Raw genomic sequence first — 27,878 nt, 5'->3', positions numbered from 1 at the left:
TCAGAGGGAGAAGCAGGCTCCCTGCCGAGCAGGGAGCCTGATGCGGGACTCGATCCCGGGACTCCAGGATCATGACCTGAGCTGAAGGCAGTCGCTTAACCAACTGAGCCACCCAGGCGCCCAGAAACAATTTTAAATAATAATTGTTTAAAATTAGCTCTAAACTACTGCAGATTTAAAATTCGTAATAAATTCCAGTGCTTTAAAAAATTCTCTACAAGGAATATTTTCTACAATTATACTACTTCCAACATAAATATGCCTGAAGAAAAATGGTTATCATTTTAATGACTATATTTCACATGGTAAAAGAGAAATTGACTGCAAAAATCATCTATTTTAAATACAAGTGCAATAAACTCACAAATTGCAAAGAAAGGGGGATAAAAGTAATCCACATTAATTCAGTATTTTCAGTTAAAGGAAATTTGTTCTAATTTGAATGTAATGGAAATAATTCTATATGTAAAAAATCAAAACAAGAATATCTTGGACTGTTTTCATTGTGCCTGTTTAAAAAAATGAGCTAACTTAGAAATTTATATATCATAGCAATCTTAATGAATTTAAACTGCATAGATCAAAATATACAGGTAATGAGTCTAGGAGGGAAATTGAGTGAAATAACACCCTTTAAGTAAAATTATTTGTATGCTGGAAACTTCCCCACATACCTCAATATGAAGACCCAAATTCATTCATAATTCTGTACTCAGCCTGGTCTCTGCTATAGTGATAAAAAGAGCTTCTATACAAATAATTTTTAAATTTTTAATAAAATTAATGAACTCTTCTATATGTTTATAATTTTATAAATCAGGGAAATAAATGGTATGAAGAAATGAAATTAATTTATATACGAAAGATGTTTGTGAGTAGTGAGAAAAGAAACATGAATATTTCATGAGTGTTTTATAGGAATTTAATCCACAGGAGGATGGAAGTATTCATTGTTACTAGAAACTTAAAAAAATAAGAGTCCATTTCACTGCTCAAACACACTTTTTTTGGACACCTTAATAGTCAGTGCAATAAAGATTTTTCCTAGAATATAGCTCACAATTTTTTCTTAATTCTAGCGAAGAATCACTGTGGGCTGACCATCATGGTTAGTTTAATAGTGAATCTAACTAATTAGGAATCTTAGAAGACATGTTTAAATTTTATACTCCTAAAATTTTTTCAATCATACCTAAAATATTTCTCTTTATTAAATAAATATTATTTGATTTTTGTGATTGTTAAAGTTCATTATTATGAACAGTATCTTCTGTATTATAGTATGTAAATATTCTCAAAGTTAAGGAGGAGTATGGAGATTTTCCTTTATATGCTAAATGGCTCAAAATTCTTCTGTCATTGGGAAGGTTCTAAGGCCTTCTTCAGTAATGCCATCCTATAGGCAGGATGACCATTGTGGACTGGCATGATCAAAAATGGTTTCAGAGACTGACAGTACTCTGGTCCTCAACTCATGTACATCATATGTGGACCATAGAGACAGCATTCTTACTTTTCATACTCTTGCCATCTCCTGTGTTCCTTTTTATTCCTACATATGCAGGTCTGATTAGCATTTTACACTAATGATGCACTGCTTTGATTTTTCTTAAGGCCCTTTTTAAAAATCACTATTGCATACAGCAGTGATATCTAAAATAGGATTCTCATATTCCAGGATACATAAAAGATCAACCATTAGGGCCCATAAAAGTAAACTGGACAATATTGCCATTTCTCTAATCAAATTATGGAAGTGATGATTCAGATAATCGCATTTATAAATGGTTGACAATGCTAAGTATATGTGTGTGTGTGTGTGTGTGTGTGTGTGAGTGAGTGTGTGAGTGTGTCCCTCTTCTTCATCTTATAACATGTCCCCTAAATAAACACATAGCACGTCAAAGCCTGCCCACTCACTGTGCATACATGCATTTTATATTCTTACAACCATGCTTGAGTTTATGTTACTCCATTCACGCTTTCCTATCCATCTGTCAAGGTTCAATATAAATTTGAGCTTTTTGGTAAGGGTTTCTTTTTTAGTAGAAATATTTTTACAATCCTTTGAAACTCTGTAGTAAGTATTGCTTATACTAGGATTTGCCACCTTCTCACTTCATAATATAAATATTAAGATACAAGTCATAGTTCTCTATCTTGATTGCACATATGGGAGCCTGTGTAACATATTGTATGGACCTTTCAATCTTTTGCATTACCTGAGATGAATGAATGGATTACTTAATTACTAGGTTTGCTTATATTCAAATAAAATTATATAGTTACTATTTCCAAACATCTGTCAATTTTGACTGTGTCCAAGCTTAATTAAATGGAACCATCTAAGCAAGTTGGTTGTTTATTCCTTTCTTAGGAGTTTTCAAAGATTCCACAAGCTTTTCTAGGTACTAATGTTATGGTTTTAGCTGTTCTATAAAACCTAATTCTATTGTATATTAAAAAAAAAGAAACTTCCCTTTAATTACTAAGATTAAAAAAATCTATTGTACCTTTTTAAAAAATTATCTGTTTAAACATAAGTAGACTATTGAGAAAATGGAGATAGCAGTTTCTCTTTCTCTAAAAAGCAGTCTTAATTATTCTTACTTCTTTTCACCACACTTCAGACCAAAGGGAAGCATCCAACCACTGTATGCCATGTGCTTTTGCTACTGGCTCACCTAGCATTAAAGAAAGAAGACCTCCTTAAGTGATAGAGCATGCGCGTGCAGTTCTGGAGAGTGGGCATGTCAATGGACAGTTAGGATATTTATCATATCATAGAAAAATTAGTGTGCTCTGTAAAACTGCTTCAATTTAGAATGTTTTACTAGAGATCTTCATCCTCACAACTGGGTATTGTGACACAGATACACATAGCATGAACTTTGGATTTGGAGTTCAAGACATGTGATCTCCTGTCCAGGGTAGCATTGTTTTATCCCCCCATCTGTTGGTGGGGCTGCTTATCCTACATATTATATCTATAAGGCTTTGAGTACTTTTGACATTTTAACAATATTAGACATTCTAATCCATGGATATGGGATGTATTTTTATTTATTAATATCTCCTTTAATTTCTTTCACAAAATTTTTACAAAAATATTTTGTAGTTTCTCTTGAGCAAGAGAAATTTCTTTCATTTAGTTAATTCCTAAGTATTTAATTCTTTTTGATGCTATTAAAATGGAATTGTTTTTTGAATTTTTCTTTTAGAATGTTTGTTAGTATACATAAATGCAACTGATTCTGGAGTGTTGACTTTGTATCTTCTCACTTCATTGAATTCATTTTTTAGTTCTAAAAGGTTTTTTGTGGAATTTTTAGTATTTTCTACATATAAGATCATATCATTTTTGAACAGAGATAAGTTCACTTCTTTCTTTCTAATTTAAATGCCTTTTATTTTTTCTTACCTAATTGCTCTGGCTAGAAATCCCGGTACTATGTTAATTAGAAGTGGTGAAAACAGGTATCCTTGCCTTGTTCTCGATTCTGGAGAAAAAGATTTTAATCTTTCACCATTAAGTACGATTAACTGGAGATTTTTAATGTATGGCTTTTATTACGTTGAAGTATTTACTTTTTATTCCTAGGTTTTGAGTGTTTTTATCATGATGAGGTATTAAATTTTGTCAAATGCTTTTTCTGCATCAATTGAGATAATGATACATTTTTTCCTTTATCATATAATTGTAGTGTATTACATTGTTTAATTTTTGTATGTTGAAACATCCTTGCTTTCCAGGAATAAATTCTTCATGGTCATGGTATATAAATCTTTTACTATGATGCTGAATTTGGTTTGCTAGTATGTTATTGAGAATTTCTTTATCACTGTTCATAAAGGATCCTAATTTATAGTTTTTTATATTTTTTTGTAGTGGTTTTATCTGGTTTTGGTATCATGTTAATGCTGGCCTCATAGAATGAATTAGTAAATGAACTTCTGCTTCATTTTTTTTAGGAATTTTTGAGAAAAATTGGCATTAATTTTTCTTTTTCTATATTTTTAAGGTTTATTTATTTGGGGGGGAGGAGCAGAGGGAGAGAGAGAGAATCCTGAAGCAGACTCCCCACTAAGCAACAGAGCCTGACACAGGGCTCAGTTCCAGGACCCTAAGATCATGACCTGAGCCAAAATCAAGAGTTGGATGCTTTACCACCTGAGCCACCCAGCACTCCAGTATTAGTTTTTACTTAAACATTTGATATAATTCATCAGAAGCTGTTGAGTACAGGGCTTCTCTTTGTCAGAAGATTTTTGAATACTGAGTCAATCTTTGTACTAGTTATAGGTCTATTCAGATTTTCTATTACATTATGATTTATTTAGTCTTAGTATGTTTTGTATATCTAGAAATTTGCCCTTTTCATCTAAGTTTTCCAATTGGTCAGCATACAGTTGTTCATAGTAGTCTCATAATCCTTTTCATTTATGTAGAATTTGTAGTAATATCTCCAATTAATTTCTGGTTTTAGTAATTTGAATATCTTTTTTTTTTTTTTCATCTTAGTCTATGTAGCTAAAGTTTTTTTAACCTGTTGATTGTTTTTTAAAGAATCAACTTTTGGTATCATTGATTATCTCTATTATTTTTCTATTCTCTATTTCATTTTTATCTGTCCTAATTGTTCTTATTTTCTTAACTCTGCTGGCTTTGGGTTTAGTCATTTCTTCTTTTTCGAGTTCTTTATGTTGTAAAGTTAAGTTGTTGATTTGATATGTTTCTTGTTTCTTAATGTAAGCATTTAGAGCTATGAATTCCTCCTGAGCCTTGATTTTGCTGTGTCCCATTAGTTTTCCATACGTGGTGTTTTCATTTTTATTCATCTCTAAGTGTTTTCTAACTACCCTTGTGATTTCTTCTTTGACTCATTAGTTTGTTTAAGTAGGTAATCTTTAATTTTCACTATTTTGTGAATTTTTTAATTTCCCTTGGTTAATGATTTTTAACTTCATACTGTTCTGGTCAGAAAAGTTACTTTATTTGATATCTATCTTTTAAAGTCTGTTGAGACCTAATTTGTGGCCTAACATATGGTCTATTTTGGAAAACTATCCCATGTGCAGTAAAGAATAATCTTATTGTTTGGACAGTATGCTAAATTTAGTAGTTTTATTTTCTTGTTTAAGTCTCCTGTTTCTTTACTTATCTTCTGTCTGATTGTTCTATCCATTATTGTGTCTGTAGTAACATGTATATGTTTATAATTGTTATATCTTCTTGTTGTATTGAAACTTCTATTAATATATAATTTCCTTTTTGTCTCCTGTGACACTTTTTTTTTTTTAAAGATTTTATTTATTTATTTGAGAGAGAGAGAGAATGAGAGACAGAGAGCACGAGAGGGAAGAGGGCAGAGGGGGAAGCGACCCCCCGCTGAGCAGGGAGCCCGATGTGGGACTCGATCCCGGGACTCCAGGATCATGACCTGAGCCGAAGGCAGTCGCTTAACCAACTGAGCCACCCAGGCGCCCTCCTGTGACACTTTTTGATTTAAAGTCTATTTTCTCTGATACTAGTATAACCAGCCCTGCTGTCTTCTGGTTATTATTTACATCGATAATCTTTTTCCATCCTTTCACTTTCAATCTATTTGTGTCTTTGTATCTAAGATGAATCTCTTATAGATAGCATATAGGTGGATAATATGATTCTAGTCATTCTGCCAATCTCTGTCTTTTGACTGGAGAGTTTAATCCATTTACATTTAAAGTAATTACCAATAAGGGGGGACTTCTGTCATTTTAATATTTGTTTTCTTTATGCTTTACAGCTTTTTTATCCTTTATTTTCCATATCACTGTCTTCTTTTGTTTTTAGTCAGGCTTTTTTTGTTTGTTTGTTATGTTTTGTTTTGTTTTGTTTTGTTTTTGGTGAAATGTTTAAATTCCTGTCTCATTTATTTTTGTGTCTATCTTATAGCTATTTTCTTTGTGATTACCATGGGGACTTCATTTAACATCCTAAAGTTCTAACACTTTAATTTGAATTTCTACTAGCTTAACTTCAGTAACATACAAAAACTCTGCTCTTGTATAGCTTCATCCCTATCCTTTTCGGTTGTTGGTATCAAAAAATTACATCTTTATGCATTGCATGCCTAAGAACATGAACCAATATTTCTTTTAAATGTGTTAATATCTTAAATTATGTAGAAAACAAAATTTGGAGTTACAAACTAAAGTTATGATAATACTAGCTTTTAGAATATTTTTTTAAAAAAATATAGCCTCTCAAGTCATGTAGAAAACCATGAGTGCAGTTGCAAATCATTGTTGCAGTAGGACCAACTTTTGTAGTTGTCATGTATTTGCCTTTATTGAGATCTCTGTTTCTTCATATGACTCTGATGCATTGTCTAGTGTCCTTTTATTTTACCTAGAAGTCTCCCTTGAACTTTCTTGCAGAATAAGCCTAGAAATAACAGAATAGCTCAGTTTTTGTTTATCCAGAATGTCTTAATTTATCCCTCATTTTTGGCAAACAGTTTTGTCAAACATGCACAGTTTTTCCCTGTTAGCACTTTGCCTAAACCCTCCCTCTGCCTTTTGGCTTCCACAGTTTCTGATGAGAAATCTGCTGATAATGTTATTGAGGACATCTTATATATAATGAGTTACTTCGCTTTGCTGCTTTCAAGATTCTCTCTTGGTCTTCAGCTTTTGAAAATTTGATTTATAATGTATCTTGGTGTGGGCCTCTTTGAGTTCAGCTACTGTGAAATTCATTGAACTTCTTGGATGTTTACACTCATACACTCATAGAAATTTTCAGGAATTATTTCTTCAAATACTCTCTCTGTTTCTTTCTCACTCTTCTTGTGAGACTCCCACAGTATGATTATGGCCCACTTGATCATTTCCCACTGGTCTCTTAGGCTCTGTTCATTTTTCTTCAGTCATTCAAGAATTTTCATTGTCCTATCTTCAAGTTCACTGGTTCTTTCTTCTGCTCATTCAGCTCTACCTGTGAAATCTTCTAATAAATTTTTCATTTTAGTTATTGTACTTTTAAGCTCCACAATTTCTTTTTGGTTTCTTTTTAGATGTTCCCTCTTTATTTTGGTCATACATTGTTTTTTATTGTTGTTTTGTTTGTTTGTTTTCTTTGTTCACATCTTCCTTTAGTTCTCTGAGCATCTTAAGAAGATTGTTCCAAAAGTCTTTTTCCAGTATATCTGCCATGAGATATTTTTCAGGGAAGGTTTCTGTTGATTTAAACTTTTTTCTTAAATGGGCCATAATTTCCTGTTTCTTTGCATGCTTTGTGATATTTGTGTTAAAAACTGGACATTTGAATTTAATAATATGATAACTCTGGAAATCAGTTCTCCCCTTTCCTCAGCATGAACTCTTATTATTCTTGTTTATTGTTATTTTAAATTATTGTTGTTGTAGGCGATGTCTGTGCCAAGGATCAGACTGTCATGTAAACTTCAGGTCTTCTCAGGGCACTCGTTCTTTAAATCCTTGAAAAATCACTTTTGCTAGAGGAGGTGGGGCATGCAATAGTGAGGGAAGGTGCAGCAATGGTTGCCCACCTCCTTGTCTGCAGCTCTGTGATCAAAGTCAGAGCAAGATCCCTGGTATTTGGAGGAGAGTGTCCTTTTTATCCACACTGACTTCCACATGCTGTGTGCAGGCCACTCTAGCAACATGTGTGCAGCTGCCTTCTACTTGGCTGGGGTGGGAATGGGTAGCTATTTCTGTGCTAACAGTGGAAATTGACCAAATTTACCAAAATTGGCCACAATTTGCCATCCATATCTTCCACTAGAAGTTGCAAGCCTTGAATAGACTCTAAGGTTCCAAAATATTTACATCAGGCAGATTCTGCCAGTACAATTGTTTTTTAGGTAGGGAGACAAGATTCCTGGTGCCTCTAGGAATCCACTCCTTCCTAGAATCCTTCCCTTTCCATTTATAATTCTTCACATTCATCGACACTTTAATTTATAGACATTTATTCTTTCAGCTTTAAAATTCAAGACCGAGATGATTTTTTTAAAAACTTTCATGAGGGGACACCTGGGAGGCTCAATCGGTTAGGTGTCTGCCTTTAGCTCGGGTCATGATCCCAGGGTCCTGGGATTGAGTCCCACATAGAACTCGTTGCTCAGTGGGGAGTCTGCTTCTCCCTCTGCCTTTGCTTGTGCTCTCTTTCTCTCTCTCTTTCTGACAAACGAATGAATAAAATCTTTAAAAAAATTAAAAATAAAAAAAATAAAATCTTTCATGAGGGATTCCAGTGGAATTGTTCAGATGAGCCTCTTCAGTTTATATGAAATATTTGTAAAATTTACACATGAATATTTAGCCATAGAATTATATGCCTCATAATTTAAATACTCCAAAAAACATTTTAAAATGCTTTAAGTCAAATAATTTGATACTTTTAAAAATAGCTGTCTAGAAATATATTTTTATATAATACTCAACATATTTACACATAAATTATTTGTCACAAGTTGTTTAGGGATATGATATCTGTAAAATATGAATGACAAGCATTCATATTAATTTACTTGAAACACTTAAAGTTTGATGGAAAATGAAATACATATATATTAAACAAGATAAAAAAGGAACATACATGATCCAGAATATTTAGATATAGTAGAATGTTTCTATGTTCTGAAATTCATTGAAAAATATCAAGAAACTGATTAGAACTGATGGAGATGTCTGGGTTAACTACAGAAGAGCATGGCTTTTTTAGCTGAAATTTTAAGTACCATTATGAGTGTAAAAGATAGTACATAACTTCCTTGAAAAGAGAGAAAGAAAACTTTTTAAAAAGAAATGGGGGGGGGGGGACTGCCCAAGTTGCACTTGGTTCTGAATCTTACATTCTAAGGGAATCTCTAAGCTGTCTGTATGGTTTGGTGTGTTGCAATAATAGAGAACATAAATAATAGAGCAAAACCAGTTCGTTCCTCATTATTTGGAAAAATGGCTAGGAATATATGGGCTTGAGTGGGATATATGAAATAATCTGTTTGATTTGGTTTAAAAAATAAATAAGAAAAAATTGGCCAAAATACACAGTAAGGAGAACCAGCTGGGAAATGTCTCTCGTGCAGTGAAAAGGCTCAAACTCAGAACTCAGGATCAGATAGTCTGATCTGACTTTGCTCTGAATCTCCATCATCACATTTCTGCTTTTATTATAATGTGCTCCTGTGAACTAAAGGAAAAAAATCACTGGATTGTATTTATCGTATGGTGCTGGGAATTTATGAAAATCATCAGCATGCATTTACATGGTTCTTTCTGATGACAATCCAGAAATGCGTAAGTTAAGTAGAATTTTCCAAGAGATTGTGTTCTCTAATAGCTTAAATTAAATCTTAAAAGGCATATACAGTATTACCATTTTTGTTAGTTTATCATTTTTAGTTTTATATGTAATTAGTGTCTTTGGGAAAAGAATACTTTTTCCTGCATTTAGGTTTTTCTTACATATAGATTGCAAACTCTTTAAGTTCCTTTTTTACAAAGGGGTTTCTGTACTCTGGTTTTATAGGCCAGGATACAGCTCTGGGAAGATGCAAGGCTTTAACTCTAAGACAGAATCTTGTTTAAATCTAAACTTTACTATTTAGTGGCTGGTTGATCTTTCTGAGCTGCCATTTATTTATTTATGAAATGTAGAATGCAACCAAACTGGACTAGTCTAAGTGTGAAATGAAATACCATCAAATGGGATTTGAATAATGGATTTTTTTTTCTGACTAGCAAAAAGTTTTTCTTGGAGAAATAAAATGTGCTTTCAGTGTTCAGCAATAAAAGAGTAGGGTTAATAAGTGATAAAGGATACCAGCTATAGATTTAGCAGTGTCCACTTTGGGTCAGCTTCTTTTAAAGTGATATTTTATTTGACATATTTTTTAAAATATCAATTCAAAAACTTTATTGAATTCTTACTTTGCATTCAAAATGTGTAGGTTCTATAAAGGGTGGAGACTCTCTCTCTCTCTCTGTGCATATGTGTGTGTATGTGTGTGTGTGTCCTGTTCAGCGGATTCTTACAATAAAAACGTCCAACAATAAAACAGCCAAATACAAAAGTAAGGAGCAGAATCAATAACTGAGAAAAAAATATATATGTTATTAAGAGGTTATATTTAAGGCTTAAAAAAGGCTTAAAGTTTCTATAGGCACAGTGGGGTGGAGGTGGCATTTAATTTCAAAAGCTTAACTTATGCTCACAACCCCTGCCAAAAAAAACAAAACAAAACAAAACAAAAAGCTACAGCAACAAAAAGCTTGTAGCATTAAAAGTTTTGTGGGCACAGACATTTTGAGAATTTAGTCTATTTATAAGTGAAAAAATAATACTCTGATTACCTTTAATCATCAAGAGATTTCGTGAGTATTTTACAAAAACCTGTCGTTTTATACTATAGAAGGAGATTTTCGTAATTATAGATCCATCATATTTTATGTACTAGATGGGTCCTGAAAACAAGTATCATTTGAAATTTTCTGGATGAATAATTTTTATATGCTAAGTAATGTATTTGAAGTGAAAAAAGTATGAATTGTTTGTGAAAAAATATTCTTTGATGAAACTGTCCTGTTTTTAAATCAAGGTTTTTATCTAGAGTATACTTCAAAGGGAAGCCATTTGATTTCAAGAGGCAGTATGTATTTCTTGTGTAAAATCTCATGTCAGTTAAAGCTCCCTTGTTAAATTGTTTATTGTTATGCAGTTTATAATCATGATTAAAAAGAACATAAAAACAGTACAATAAAGAAAAAATTATGAATTTCAGAAGTGATGAGCTTGTGGTGTTAAAATACTGCCATCAACATACTGTCTTGAGTAAAAGCCCCACACAAACCACATAATAATTTGATTAATTTTTCTCTCTACTTTTCATCTACACATATCAATATGAATTATGTATTATACAGAATCAATTCATAAATGTTATATATCTTAAAGTATATGTATCCATGCAAGTTATATATTATGATTCACAGAAGTTTTTAGGCACTTTTGAAAAGATGAGATTATATCCTTTTGCAACTAATGGAATCTTGAAACAATATGATTTGTACAAAAATGCATGTTTTACTTTTCAAAAATAAATGAAAATCTAGCTGAACTGAGATGATTACTTACATAAACTTCTTAAAACTTAAAGACACTGCACTGGAATAATCCCTCAAGTCATCCACATGTATGTAGGGAATAACTGGAGTGAAAGTACTAGAAAACATTCTACATTATGGATAAAATACACTTTTATTTAAACCTGTTGCAAACTCCTACAGAAGACAGTCCGATAATTCCTTCTAAAAAAAAAAAAAGAAGGGGCACCTGGGTGGCTCAGTTGGTTAAGCATCTGCCTTCAGCCCAGGTCATGATCCCAGAGTCCTGGGATCGAGCCCCGCATCTGGCTCCTTACTCAGCAGGGAGCCTACTTCTCCCTCTGCCTGCACCTCCCCCTGCTTGTTCTCTCTCTCTCTCTCTCTCTGACAAATAATTTTTTTTTAAAAGAAGGAATAAAAGAGTTTTTCTGGCTTATTTTCATTGTTTAGAGAACAAACGCTGAATCTTAAATGAGAACCTTCAGGGGGTTTTATTATATTGTCAGATTTATCTGAGGAGATTAGCAGCAAGTGTAATTTTTAATGATGAGTCCCATCCTAGGTAAGCTTTGTGATTTCTCATAGCTAGCTGACCTGTCTCATGGTTCCTGAAAGCCTGAATAAGTGGCCTTTCAGGTGAGTGATACAGCAGTTCTACATCCAGGGAGTACTTACCTTCTTACACTGACTGGCTAGAAAACCCCATGGAGAGTCCTGAGGTTTAAGAGAGCCAAAAGATCATGGCTCAATCTAATCTCACTTTAGAACTTTGCTCAGCCTAATTAGTTTACAAATATGTAATTTATTTTGCTCCAAGGGTCATAAATATCCTGTAGCTTCTTCTTCTCTTGACAGCTAAAGGGATGGGATCTACAAGATGTAATCTGAACAAACAAAAACTTACTTTATTAACTCCCTTTGATGAAGTCTGATTCCCCTCTTAAAGGGAAAATGAAACTTCAGATTTTTCTGTCTAGCAATACCATCTCCGTACTTGCAAAAATAATGTAAAAAGTTTCTGTTTTCTTTCATTTGCTAGTTTCAGTGTCATTATTTTTATACAGTTCAATATTTGCTATACTTTTGCATTTATAGCCAGGTGACAAAATGGTCATTTATGAAACTCAATTATATTTAAATCAGGCAGAAACATTAAATTAATGAAGAAAACCAGATTCTTTGTAGAATTTATACCTGTTGCCATGTTACAAAAAATTTGTGGCAGTTTATAATTTTCAGAAGAATTGCATTTTGATTTCCAAATCATGTTAACTGAATATCACTGTAAAATAATTTATGCCATTTGTCCTTAGAGAACTTGTAATAGTTTGTAATCTAGATCTACTTTCACCTAATTTTTGAGTTTGAATTTCTAACAAATTATAGGGAAAGAACCCATCCCACACCTCAGTTTGTGGTTCTTTTGTTCTATTGTATGAGCACATTTGGGGGAAAAAAGTCTTCCATTAACTAACTTCATAATTTGAGATATGAGTCTATTATAGAGTACACAGCCTTTCGTTTTTCAAGTGGTAGTTTGCTTTCAAGCTCTACCTTGGGTATTCAAAAACCCTGTGTTTGGTCCTATGCCAGGAAATTGTGGATGATTTAATGTATGTATCCTCTCATTTAAGAAAGGCAAGTCAAATTACAGATCCGGGCTTTGCCTCCCCTGAATCTTTTCCTTTCCCTCTCTTTGAATTGGTCCTAATTTATGGAGCTTTTTCTATTGCACACAATAATCTTTATGTTCACACAATGTTAATAAGCCCTATAATAAGGATTATTGTAGCAAAAGCCTTACAGGCGGGACTCAAAAACAGACTGACTTCTTGTGTATAAACTTTGTAAAACTTGCTTCAATAGGTTTACTTACATGCCTCGCCCCTATAATTTTGAAGGCCCTCCACGAGGCCCCCTCATCCACTTTACCTTTGAGTGTTGTAGCCCAGTGCTCTAATAACAGTTCAGCCACTATTTAAGCTGCTCCTCTCCTCTGCAAACTGCTCTGGTGTGAAATTCAGTCAGCAGAGGGGAGAGTCCGGACATGGAGAACAGAAGAATATGAGGAAACTTGATTCTGAGTTGATTATAATGTAATTAGAGAAATGAATTTCCCCTTGGCAGAGATAGAGGGACAACTCAAAGCTCCTCACAAGCCCTGTGTAATGGGAGAAGAGGAAGAATGCTGACCGTTTAAGCCAGAAAGAGCTTTCACTAGAAACATTCAGATAATCCAAGTAAAATGTGGAAGTTTTTTTTTTTTTTTTAACGGGGAGGAGGGAATTGTTGTTTTAATTGTTTAATCTAATAACCTCAATTTTCCTTCATTTGGTATGCTCTGATATTTTGCTAGCTCTGTTATCCATTTTTTTTTAAAGATTTTATTTATTTGAGACAGAGAGAATGAGAGAGAGAGCACATGAGAGGGGGGAGGGTCAGAGGGAGAAGCAGGCTCCCCGCCGAGCAGGGAGCCCGATGCGGGACTCGATCCCGGGACTCCAGGATCATGACCTGAGCCGAAGGCAGTCGCTCAACCAACTGCGCCACCCAGGCGCCCTCTGTTATCCATTTTTAACCTAAAAAGATGAACCGTCTGATCTCCACACTTTTGATTTACAGATGATTTTATTTACAATTAAAATTGTGTGATTTGAATTCTACTGATTTTCTTGCTGAGTTGTATCAAGGCAAACAAATGAACAGAAACATTACCAATTGTTCTCACCTACAAGGCTGAGTTACAGTGTATCAATGATCTTAAAATGATGGTATTAAGGAGGGCACGTACTGAGTGGAGCACTGGGTGTTATACGCAAACAATGAATCATGGATCACTACATCAAAAACCAATGATGTATGGTGATTAACATAACATAATAAAAATAATTAAAAAAATAAAAATTAAAAAAATAAAAATCACTAAAAGGAACTAGAAAACAGATCCTAAAAACCTAGAGGAAAAAAAATGATGGTAGCAGTTGCATCTTTACATCATAGAAATATGGAGAGGCATAGCACCTAACAAAGTTTTCTGCAGCAGGAAAGGCATCTATAGCAATAATAAGTATCTAAATACAGAGTATTTTTGCCATTAAACAGAGTCGAAGATGAACAACTTTTGACTATCAATTGTATTATCTCAGTCTCCATATAATATACCCATTTGCATAGATCAATGATGTGTGGTGATGATTATTTCACAGAGCACAGATTATTTTATCTATACCTTCTTTCAGTTTATTTTTCTACTTTTGTTTCTATGAACTTAATAAAAGTGTCTTTGTTGATGAGTTGGGAGACTCACTCAGCCCTGAGACGGTAGGATCTCAGTCAGTGGTGGAATTGGGCTCAGAACCAAATGACTTCCTTCATGATTTTAAAAGCATGCATCATGACAGGGTCTTCTTGCAAAGGTTTTTGTAGTCAGCCTAATACCTGCATGAGTCTAATATGTCCCCATGCTACATCAAGCCATTCTCCATTAGGGTAAAGGAAAGGGCAATCAAACACCGACTGCTTCATGACATCACATTCAACACTGACTGGTCTGTGAAAATATTGACTGTACAAAGGCTTAAGCATTTTTATTATAAGATCTAAAGAACAAACATGCTTTTATAAAGCTTTAAAAATCTCTGCAGAACAGTAAGCCTATTTCACATTGACTTTAAATTTGTTATATTTATTTACCGGCAAATTGATAAGATATGATGACTTTTAAGCTCTTGAATTCCTTGTTATACTGACCTTGGACAGAATCTTTCAAGGACAGTAGGATTTCAACTTCTCAGCATTTTAGCTTTCTAACTTTTCATTTGATTCCCTCCTCCCTTTCCTTAATCTGCATGATCTAATGCACTAACCTCTCAGTCATAACTATTTATTTTTCTTGGACTGATATTATATATACATTGATTCCAGGTCACCAAACAACTGGATCTGGGTTTCCTGAAAAAGCTTACAGGTTGTTAGCTTGTCAGCAACACTTGGATTAAGCCTTTGTATTCCCATTTATCCTTGTAGCTTCTAATCAGTTATATCAGGATATCCCTGCCCGTCAGTCTTTCCCACATGGCCTCCCTTAACTTTGACACCAAGTATCATAATCTGAAGCTTTGACAAGGCAATGCATTCTCAAAAACAAGGTCAGTTTTCTTACGAGGTAGAGAAACTGAGAAATACAAATGTCAGTTTTGCCAACTGGAAATATATCCTTTCTGCTGGTTTTAGAACATCTGTAATGTATTAAATAAAGTCTGGTTGATATCTGGGATCTTTTATTGCCATTAATAATTATCTGATATATATGACAAAATATATCAGATACATGTAAAATATATATGTAACTTTTATATATTTTAAATTCTGCATTTTAAACAAAGAAAAGATCTTTACCATGCATTCAGCAACGTTTTTTCTTTTCTGTAGTTGAGTAAGTAATTCAATGAAATTAAACAATTATAATAAAAAAGCTAAAGAGATGTCATGATAATGAATATTAGGGAAAAGTATGAAACAAAAGGAAGTATCAAAACAAGTTCATTAAGTATATTCATACCATGTGGAATGAAAAATATTACCTAAAGAATCTATATTATAATGCAACTAGTTTTCAGAAATATGCTAATAATTCGTATTGTAATTTTATTGAATGTATCATCTTCAGGCATGGTTCATATAAAACAGTATCTCTACAGATATGATCCTGGTTACCTATGATTTAAACTTTTATTTTATGATTGATTATATCTTGTATTATGAGTTGATCATTTTACTTGGAGTTATTATATAAGCCAAACATAATTTCTTTCTGATTGTTTATCAAGGCTTTACCACTTCCACTAGTAAATTTCTGCACTACTTTTTTTTTTAAAGATTTTATTTATTTATTTGACAGAGAGAGAGACAGCGAGAGAGGGAACACAAGCAGGGGGAGTGGGAGAGGGAGAAGCAGGCTTCCCGCGGAGCAGGGAGCCCGACGACGTGGGGCTCAATCCCAGGACCCTGGGATCATGACTTGAGCCAAAGGCAGACGCTTAACAACTGAGCTGCCCAGGAGCCCCAATTTTTGCACTATTTAGCAAAAGCAGGAAGGCTGGAGGCATCTATGGAATTTTGTTGGCTTCCTCAGAGGAATTTGTAAAGATATGATATTTTAAAGCTACCATTGTACCCAAAATTCTTTGGCAAATTGAAGAGGTTGGCATGACCCAGGAGATGTTTCTAATAACCTTCACATCCCTGTACTTTTTCAGATTTTCTCTTCTTAGTGTCATGTTGAATCCAGGTCTCATAAAGTATAGAATTAAAAACAAATTCGGAGAAAAAATACAGGAGGTGACAACCTTCAAACCAGTATTAAAAATAATTTGATTTGAGATTATCAAATAAATTATCTATTTTGGTTGTAGAGTCAGCTTTGTGACACTTTTCCACCATGAGTGAAACACCTTATACCTGAGGCCAGAGTTCTGTATATTGAATTCCATATCTCCATGAAGTTCCATAGAAATAATGGATGTAAGGGAGATAAAATATTTGGGACGCATACCATAAGGATGTTTTATTTAGATCATTCTTATTTCTTGAATATATTGTGAATGTATCATAAAAGAAGCTATTAATTTTCTTCTTTGGAAGTTACTGCGTGGAATCGGAAGGCTAAAATAGAGGTGAAGAAGGGCAGTGTTCACAAATCATTATCTTATATGTATTTTCTATTTTTTCAGGTATTTTCTGGGAAGATTGACAGTGAAATTATTCAGTCAGCTTTGAAATAGGTTGTTTTGTTTACTTATTAAAATATATTAACCATAGACATGTATATACTATTTTTCGTCTTCTAGCAATGGTTGTTTTGAGCAACCTGGAACCAAATACAACTTATGAAATCAGGGTTGCAGCGGTAAATGGAAAAGGGCAAGGAGACTACAGTAAAATAGAAATCTTCCAGACATTACCAGTCCGTAAGTAATTATCTCTGTTTTGCTCTCTGTTGCCATTCTCTTCATTTGCAAACTTATGGGATCTTAAAATGCAGGGAGGTGTTTCAACACTTTGGGGAAGTGAATTAGGTCTTTGTTGAATTGGTTTCTGAAAACGGTGGCATCTAAGTATTTAAAAATAACTTTTCTCTGGAATGAGACAAAAAAGAAAAGGTGCACTACAGTAAATACAGTAAAATTGTCCTCATCAGGAAGGTGTCCTATTCATTAATAGTCTGAATAATTAGATTATAATTCTCAGACCATGGTCTGCGAGAAAGTAAAAATAGTGACTATGTAACACGTCCAATATTTCATTCTTTAGATGAGACATGACTATTGCCTTTATCCTATAAATTCTGTAGGCCCTAAGTGTGAGAAAAAGGCACCACTGAATTAATCCATTGTCATGGTGACTGCGGAAGAGACAAGACAGAGCCTTGTCTCTGCTACTGTCCTCTTTTGGGGTATTGTAATCTGTAATCTGTGCATCACCCTGCTTGTTATATACACCTAATATGACAAGTTGGCTACAAGAGAAACCATTATTTTAATCAATTCCTTTTTGATAGAATTTACATTTGTTCTGAACTTTCTTTTCAAAGGAAGCAGCAACTGTAATGGAATCACAAATTTAGTGTATTGTAAAGGTTAAATGTAGACATAAATACTGTAAATTTATATATTAAAACATTTGTAACTGAAAATACAGTTCCTGCTATTATCTCAAATATTATTATCAAAATAATATTATTACAATATTATTAAATGAATTCAGACTGCACAACACATACATTCTGAAATTTAATTTAGAAGTGATATTAATCTACCTGAATATAAAATCCATCTTATCATTAGATTTTCCCACAATCTCTTAAGTCTTTTTAAGAAATTATTATACTGGTTTTTACAGACATTTTAATTCATTTATCAAAAATATGTTATATTGAATACAGATTATGTGATATCATAATATCTGCACACTAATGTAATTAATTTTAATGAAGAATCACTCCAAAATACCTCTATTTATTTTGTTTCTCTATGGCTCTAGTATACAAGGCTATTTTATTATATACTTGTATGTCACCACACCCCACTGACATATTTCCTTAATGATATGCCTTTTCTCAAATAAACTACTCACTTCATATGGTTACAAACACCATATTTAAAAAAGATAACTGGCTGAGAAAAAAAAAAAAAACAGATTGTCCAAATTTGGAGGCATAAAATCCTCTTCATTCTACTCTGCTTAGTTTGTCTTGACATTCCTCTGAGTAAACCCATACTACAAGTTTCTGGAACCTTGCAAACTAAAGCATGTCTCCTGAAAGTTCCTTAGTATTACTATATTCCTATCTATAGGGAATTGGAGAAAAAAAGGGTAGAGGATGACAGCGCATGCTGAAGGACATCACATAAGTGACACACAGCAAGGAATTCCCATTCCAAGTTGTCAAGCAGTGATGGCGTCCTTCACATATTACATTTCACTAGATCCCTGTTCATATTAAACATATAAGCATCTTTGTTATAAGACCACCTCCATGGGAAGAATAACATCAAAGGCAAATATGTTCATGAAGTTAGAAGAAAAAAATATATATTGGAACACATATCTATTGATTAGTTACTACAAAATTTCTGTATTCAAATCTGCATCTAATTTAAAAATACTCATTAAGGGGCACCTGGGTGGCTCAATCGGTTAAGTGTCCAACTCTTGGTTTTGGCTCAGGTCATGATCTCAGGTCCTGAGATCGAGTCCCACATCAGGCTCTGTGCTCAGCATGGAGTCTGCTTGAGATTCTGTCTTTCCATCTCCCGCTGCCCCCCCGACGCATGTGTGCTCTCTCTCTCAAAATAAATAAATAAATCTTTAAAAAAACCACTCATTAAAGCAGATATATATGCTAAACCATTATCTTTCTTGGTAAGTATATATTCCATATAGTTCTATAACTTAATATGTTTATATTAAAACATATGTACAAAATGTTTACAAAAATTTACATTAATAGGATTGCACACTATTAATAACACAAGGAATAAAGTTTTCACGTTTATAATGAAATACTATTATCAGAACATTTGCATATCAGTATAAATAATATTTTGGTTCTTGGTGTCACTTCTATATTTATGTAGATTTATGAATGTTGCTGTTTCTTAGTTGGGGAGAAAGGATCAGAGATTTTATCACAACAAAAGGCAAATGGAAAATGGTAAATTCAGGATCACATCATGTTTGTTTTTTTTAATTATTACATGACAATGTTCTCTTTATTTGAATGCAGTTTCTCCAGGTATCTGAGGTGTGTATAAAAATCAAGAATGTCGTATTGCTTATTTAGGTGAACCAAGTCCTCCATCCATACACGGGCAGCCAAGCAGTGGGAAGAGCTTTAAACTCAGTATCACCAAGCAGGATGATGGAGGGGCCCCTATTTTGGAATACATTGTTAAGTATAGAAGTGTAAGTACCTTTTTTATTATCATTTTGTACAGTGTTTTCAAATTGCATTAAATTTGCATTCAATTCATAGACATATTAGGCATGTATGTATATTAAGTAACAATGATAAACAGTTCTTCTAGAAATTCAACTGCTAATTGTCCATTGCTGAAATTCATCATTATAAATGGTGAAATACTTGCCTTTTGTGTGTGTGTATAAAATCTAAGCATTTTTCGTCAAAATAATGCCATGTATCCATCTTGTGATTTCTAAACTTGACATTTCAGAAATGAAATAACATTTTCCTTGTTTTTTGACAAGTTTAACAGGATGTTTTCACCTTTCATTCTGCTTGATATTAGTAACTTCAAGCTAAGCCCCTCTTCTCAATTGTAGTTATTGTATTATAGGTAATTATTTAGTTATTGTATCAAAATATTTTATTTTTATTTTTATGAATTATTAAATTATTTATACCTTAAATTTATAAGCCTTTTGATATGAATCATTTGATTAAATAACAAATTAATTTAATCAACATTTAACAAAGAATGGCCCTATTGAACTTGTGGAAAAAGGATTAGTTTTTTTCAAGTTTAATTAGCACTAGCTAATATGGAATTTTGGACAGCTAAGAGCTGCCTTGGGACTTAATACGGTAGTAGATGAAGGACATCCTCTGGTTGCAGAGTGATAAAGAAAGTGACCTAGTGGACTTTGCCTTTGGCTGAAAATTATACCCAAGGCCACTAAAAGTGGCTTCTCTTAACATTGCCATAAGTGCCATTGAGTATTTGTGTCTATTGTGGAATATGTTAAAAGTGAAACACAATTTTAAATTATTATTTATTATTATAACTTATCTTTCTTTTCCAGCAACACGGTACACATTTTCTAAAAACAAAATTAAAATTATGTCCCATTAGAGAGAAATATTTCTCAAGACTGTCACTAAATGAAAAGTGGTTAGTTGGGTGTTGGGTCAACTAAACAATAGGGTCTGGGGTCTGCCACAAATTGTTAAAGTAATTATCTTTATTATCACAACAGCTGTCTCAGTCCTCTTGGGCTACCATAATAAAATACCATAGTTGGATGGCTTAAACAATTGAAATTTGTTGTCTCACAGCCTGGAGGTTGGAATTCCAAGATCAAGGTTTGGTTTCTTCTGAGGCCTCCTTCTTTGGCCTGCAGGTGACTGCCTTCTTGGGGTCATGACCTTTTTTTTTTTTTTTTAATATATTTATTTTTTAAAATTCAGTTAACATATAATGTATTATTGCTTCAATTATTCATCAGTGATAGAGGTGAGTGATTCTTCAGTCTTATATAATGCCCAGTGCTCATTACATCACATGCCCTCCTTAATGTCCATCATCCAGTTACCCTATCCCCCACCCCCTCCCCTTGGGCAGCCCTGTTTGTTCCCTATGATTAAGAGTCACCTTTTGTCTGTACACATACATCCCTGACCTCTCTTCATCTTCTTATAAAAATATCAGTCATATTGGGTTAAAGGTCCATCTAAATGACCTCCTTAAATCCATATTTCCTAATAAAGGCACCTCGGAGTTTAGGGATTTAACATATGAATTGGGGACTGGAACACAATTCAGTCCGTAACAGTGGTTATCATACATGAATCCTGTGTATCTAAAAGGACCCACTATTGGCATTTTGAGTAGCATAATAGTGAGCCATCTAGAAATCTACCCCCTATTACAGAATGTTTAGCATCCTTGCCCTCACTCACTTTAAAGCCAGTTGTGTCCCTGGTCATTATTGAAGACAAAATGTTCCCTAGAGTAGCACTGCATCTGTTTAGAGCCAATTAGATTCACAAAATGGGAAAAAAAAGGCATTTTAGATATTCAAAGGGAAATTATATATATATATTATAATAATTTATTCATTTTATTATTTTATTATCTATTTTTATTATTTATTATTTTAATTGATTAATAATATAAATGATCATTTAAAATGCTGACCAAATTTATTTTGATTTCTTTAACATAAATTAGAATTAATGTCTTATGGAAGTTTTGTGTGAAACATATATGGATACAAATAAGTTGAGGTGTTAAGTATAATAAGATTAGAAAACTTGGAGTAATTCAAATTTCCATAAAGATGATGAAAATATTTTAATTTTTTATGTAGTTGATATGGCTTAGTCTTAGATTAAAATTTGAATAAAGTTTTATTTTCAGTAAATTTGTATCTTCCATTTATTCCCTTCTCTCCCCTCCAAACTAATAATAGCTGTGCCCTATTTTCACCTATTTATTCAACATCTATGTTTCCCCTACCAGTAAAAGAAAGTTTTAGTCCCTTCTCAAGTCTATCTTACTTCTGTCTTGCCATACCCCTCCTCTCCATTTCCAATCCCCAGGTCTTTCTAACTTGAAAAAGTGCTAGAGGATTTGTTTTTAAATATGATAATGAAAATAATTGGTTGCATTATTAAAACATAGCTACAGTTGACTGATAATCAATTACTGTGTTACTGCTCTCAGACTTAATAGCATTTGGGGATGGAACACTGTTTTAGTAGCTGAATTTTAGGCTCCTATGGCAAGATTTATAAAAGCAATTCCTCGGGGTGCCTGAGTGGCTCAGTCGTTAAGCGTCTGCCTTCGGCTCAGGTCATGATCGCGGGGTCCTGGGATCGAGCCCCGCATTGGGCTCCCTGCTCAACGGGAAGCCTGCTTCTCCCTCTCCCACTCCCCCTGCTTGTGTTCCCTCTCTCACTGTCTCTCTCTCTCTGTGTCAAATAAATAAAATCTTAAAAAAAAAAAAAAAAAAGCAATTCCTCTCCACCCTTTGTACTTCAAGGAAGGCATTTCTCCCTCTTGGACCCTATAAATATAAATATAAACCATTAATCAAACATTGGTTTGAAGAGGAGTTGGAGACACAGTTATGGAATGAATAAGTCACTGGTATAAAAGACACAACATTAGGAATATAGTCAATGATATTGTAATAGAGATGTGATGTATCTGGAAAGATGGTGCTACATTGGTGGTGAGCATAGCATAATGTATGAACTTATTGAATCTCTATGTTGTACACCTGAAACTAATGTAACATTGTGTGTCAACTATACTAAAAAAAATAGATACTTTTTAACACTTTTTAGTGGGAAAACTAAACCTTACAGAATGTGGGTAATTTGGTGGGCATGGGGAACAGATATCAGAACATAAGACTTTAAAATCGAAACAGTTTTGCAGCACAAAGTGTTGAATTGAAATCTGCCTGTGGAGATTATACCAACCCCTCGACTCTCTCATCTCACTTCAATTGGCTAGCTCTGTGCGTCCAAAGTACAGCCATTCTGACCCACTTTATCTTTACCATATCGTTTATGGTATGCCTTCTACTTCAACACATTGAAATAATCTCTATATTTTTATTCTTTTTCTTTCCCTTCCTTCTCTGCCCTCTTCATCCTACAAACATCATGCTCTATAGGGCTAATAGGAAATCCCATGATTCAATGTAAATTTTATGAATGTGGTCAAACAAGAGCATATCTTGGGAAGGAATAATTTTCTCCACATTTTCTTTCTCAACAGATTAGTTCTTCACATTTAAAAATTCAGATGGCATAGCCAGGTGATGCGTAATGAGGAGGAAAAGTGTTGTGATAAGCACTGGGTGTTATATGCAACTAATGAATCATTGAACACTACATCAAAAACTAATGATGTACTATACAGTGCCCAACTGAACATAATAAAAGAGTCAAACTTGGGAAAAATAAATAAAAATAAATAAAAATTTGGATTTTAAGATTTGGCGGCTGTTTTATGGCAGTCTTTGCTTTGATATTTGCACTTGTATTGAAATAGTTACAATTTCAAAAAGGTTTTAAATCATCTGTTCTCTTTATGTGATTCTAAGCCACTTCATCTATTAGTTGCTCAAACTGCATGAATTCCATAGTGGAATAAAGTACAATTGAATAACTTGAAAAATTATTTAGCGATATGCGATGCATTTTTTAATTGTATAACCTCTATGGAAAGGAAATAGGGGAATTCAGAAAGTAAGCAACATCATAAGGATTTTAAACTTGATTGCTTCTTTGACCCTATCTTTCAACTCTCCATGTGCATGAGACTGTATGTTTTACAATCTAGGAACAACAGAATTGAGATAATATATTCCCTACGTGAGTGTTGATTGCTAGCAGACATTGAATCTAAGTATTAAACCTGCATTTCACCAGGATGAGGGAAGACAAATCATATCCTAATATAGAGAATGTATAACTTAATATAGATCAGGAAATGCATATAGAGCACCTGACTTTGTTCCGTTACACATTAAGAAGACAGAATTTATGAGAACAGAACTAGAGTAGTAAAAGAATTAGATGTCTCGGGCGCCTGGGTGGCTCAGTTGGTTGGGCGACCGCCTTCGGCTCAGGTCATGATCCTGGAGTCCCGGGATCGAGTCCCACATCGGGCTCCCTGCTCGGCGGGGAGTCTGCTTCTCCCTCTGACCCTCCTCCCTCTCATGCTCTCTGTCTCTCATTCTCTCTCTCTCAAATAAATAAATAAAATCTTTAAAAAAAAAAAAAGAATTAGATGTCTCTATGCATTCTTTGTGAAAATTAATGTCTCTAACAATAAGTCAGTAGGATTAAACCATGTGTTTGGAGAATAAAGACAAGCTTATTAATTTCATAATGTATATGGAAAAATGAAAGAAATTATTTTATGTACAGAATATTTTACATCTACTTTGTGTTATAGAGCCAATGTAACTCTATATAATTTAATAAATAGTCTTTTTCACACTTCCACGAATTTTTCACTGCTTTCTCCCTAATTTGATGATAGCTGTGGGATCATAACTATCACTTAGTGTTGGCACGTTAAATGTTTCCTGAGCTAAGAAGGACTAAAAAAAAAAAATTAGCTGCTTAAAATCAATTGTGAAGAAAGTACTTTAGGGACTAGCAACAGTGTTCTAGCATACGTTTCTGAGTCTTAATTGACCTTCTTAAGCTATTTGGAGTCTAGAAGGCTGTATCTTAATGGCCATAGGAAAAGAAAAGATAATTTTAAAAAGGTTCTTAAAATAATACATATGTAAAATTGAGTTCTTGTTGTTGAGATAACTTATTTTCTAATTAATTATTAATAATAATAACTTATTTTCTGATTTACCTATGTTTAGGTGGGTACACTGAAATTTATTTAAAGCCATGAGTATAAGTTTTGAAGCATTTTCAAATAATAACTATGGACATTAAAGAGTCCTAAGCTTTCTGATAATTTTCTTTGCACTAGTGAAGAGGATGAGTTTTATTCATTCTGGTATTGATATCTTCAAAAATACTATTTGTTGTCTGAATGAATAAATATATCAAAGAATCAATGAATAAATGTGAGCAATTATACATAATTCTATAATTAGATTAATAAATCTAAGAAATAATGCAAGAGAAAAAACACTTGTACTGGGTGAATTTTTATGGGTTGTGAGAACACAGAAAGTGATGGATAGGAAAAATTAGATCTTAGTTTTCCCTAAAGAGATATGTGAGTGATGGAGACTAGGAATAGATTAAGTAGGATCCAGTTTACAAAATTTTGCCAAGCCTCAGGATATGGAACAAAGGCAATTTGAATCAGTTATGATAATAGAAAAAAAGAAATTTGAGTCAACTATACTTCAATTAAAAAGAAGGAAATTAGAATTTGAAACTTTACTAAAATCCTCCAAATCTTACATCTTTTGATATCACAGTGGAGTGTATGAGTGTGTGTGTGAGAGTGTGTGTGTGTGTGAACCGCCTTACATGGCAACACAAAATCTTAAAGCATAACACAGGGGAGTCATGAGGACCTTAAAATTCATCTAGTGAAAGAACAAGCTCACCTCCTCTATTGTCCTCTGTTGATTCTGTTTTCATTTAAGATGATGTTGAACACATATTCCCTGAGACTTGAAAAAGGATTAGTGAATTACTTCTTATAAATAAAAGCAGTCAGGGAGTCCTCTACAAATAAGAAAACCAACACTCCTTTCATCTCTTCTCAGCTCTCCTCCCTATACGATGATAGCAAATATTTCCCCATATGCTGGTATTATGATTTTAAAATAACTGTTAAGGAGAGCCTCTTAACTATCATTTGGCCCTGCTATCTATTTTCTGAGAAAAAGGATTGCTTAAGAGAAGCCATATCAGAGCAAAATGGCCATTTTTCTTTTAGTAGCTGCCCTTCAACATTTAATTGGCTTATTAATAATAGCCCTATTCAGCAAATCATCTCATTAAGTTACCTAGGGGAACATTTTGCAACTAGATTATCTTAAATCGTTCCCTAGGCATTCAAATTCTGTAAATTAGGCACTCTGCAGATGCATAATTGAGATTTTGATACCTAGGGGAGTATTTGGTAACACCCACTTTAATTTTTTTTTCCTATTCCCTAGGAATAGCAATTAAGGGATGAAAAAGCCTCCTTGTCTAATGTCGAATGGAAATTGACTAAATGGGGGGAAATATTAGAACTCCCTTTGGTTCCTTATGCCATCAGTCCAACTATCTAAAATAATGGAGGGGCTTTTAATTTATCATGTTAAGAGCTTCAACAATTAAGAGTTAAAAGATGGGTATTTCAGAAGAGACTATCTGCATGTCTTGTGCTTGTCAAGAAGTTCCCTTCAAATGGTCAGTTCCCAGAAATAGTATTTTTGGAGGATTATGTGAAGGACATGAAGTCTCTCCATCACTCTGAAGAATAAATTTTGTCCTGGGGTAATCCAGATCTCAGCTGTTGGTTCATTTTCTGGCTCTTTCGCCCATATCTCCACTCAGATCCAAAGCAGAACTCAACTCTGGATTTTCACCAAGGTATTCATTCTCACGAAGCACTTCACAGTTGCTTAGGACTTCTGGAATTATTGGGATAAAAGGAAGGCCATAGGGGCAACTCTTTAGTGCTTCATGTACCCTTTGTCTTTATCTAACCTTTCAGTTCTCCTGCTTCTTACAACCTCCTTCCTGTAGATGGGCATATGTGTATACACAGTATAGAACATATCAGATATTTATGTTATATAGATTTTATTGTATCTGTATATGTGTATATATTGTGTCTATATATGTGTGTATGTGCCTAAACACATATACAGATATAGACACAATAAAATCTACATATATACATACATATACATATATACATGTAATATATCATCTAAGATTGTTTTTGAATAAATATTTCTAAGCTTTATTTTTTGGTCAATACCTATAGTGTTGTTACATTTACTGAAAACAATAAGCCTATAGTGTGTATCTTTCTGTCTCCCAGTGTTGGTACACCTTTCTGAGATTTTCAATCATTGTGCTTACTTTTGGATCTAAACCTCTGTGAAAGAATCACACTTTTTCATTAACTAAGTTAGGAAAAATGAAAAATGGCACTGGAGTTTATTATTTCCAATGAGGGTGACATCACTTCCCCAGAGAGACCTTCTGAGGCCCTAGACTCTCCTAAGTTTCCCTGTTTTATGCTCCCAGAGCATTCTTCATTTTTCAAAGAGCTCATGTCTTTCTTCCGGGCTGGTGTACATTCCAAGATGAGCGTATTGTACATGTCCTGCTCACTATTGTGTTCAGAGTTCTAGAACAGCCCCTCTACCCAATAAAGGTGGAATTAATAATTGATGGATGAATCGATGATGAAGGAAGGTGTTGGGAAAATCATGGCTGTTCCGTACAGCTGTCCCAAACATTTCAGAAGTGCTCCTCACTTCCTTTCTTAGACTTAATAATCATTTAGTGATGTAGACAAGTTACAAGCATTCTGGCCCAAACTATTCGGTTTTCCAATGGCCTCTTCAGTACACCTCATAATACCTTAAATAGTACTGGACAACAATTTATAAACTAAATCCATTTATAAGTTCAAAAAGCAAAGTAAATATCTCTTGTTTATATGATAACTTTAAGTGCTTTTCTAAAACCCATGGCTTCATAGCATTAAGGGTGCTAATATGTTTTAGTTTTAGATGAAATATCAAAATAGGCTAACTGATACCTCTGTAATAAAAATTCTATGTAACCAAAAATAATTAAGTAGGAAAATAGAGTAATAGTATGGTATCAAAACAGTAATGTCTTCTTGTCTCCTTTTAATGGACACTTCATGTTTGTAGTATCATCAATTTAATGCAATCATGCATTTAACATCCACAATTGAATCTCAGAGAATAAATCCTAAATTTTCACCATAAGTGCTGAAAACATTGTTATGCTTTATAGTCAAAGAAACATTGTAAAATATTGACTC

The 27,878-nt window shown here is 33.6% G+C and overlaps 1 protein-coding gene across 1 annotated transcript in view; it reads left to right on the top strand.

The window, feature by feature from the left end:
- NCAM2 (neural cell adhesion molecule 2) overlaps positions 1 to 27,878 on the top strand; it is a 528,788-nt gene that overhangs the window by 456,884 nt on the left and 44,026 nt on the right. The window contains exons 13-14 of the mRNA XM_044913789.1: positions 16,962 to 17,081; positions 19,457 to 19,578. Coding sequence (XP_044769724.1) covers positions 16,962 to 17,081; positions 19,457 to 19,578 — 242 coding nt within the window. The remainder of the gene's footprint in view (positions 1 to 16,961; positions 17,082 to 19,456; positions 19,579 to 27,878) is intronic.

The sequence above is a fragment of the Neomonachus schauinslandi genome, chromosome 1 (genome assembly GCF_002201575.2).
Source record: "Neomonachus schauinslandi chromosome 1, ASM220157v2, whole genome shotgun sequence".
Classification (NCBI taxonomy): domain Eukaryota; kingdom Metazoa; phylum Chordata; class Mammalia; order Carnivora; family Phocidae; genus Neomonachus; species Neomonachus schauinslandi.
Note: the sequence above shows the minus strand (reverse complement) of the source record. Positions and strands in the feature narration are given on the sequence as shown.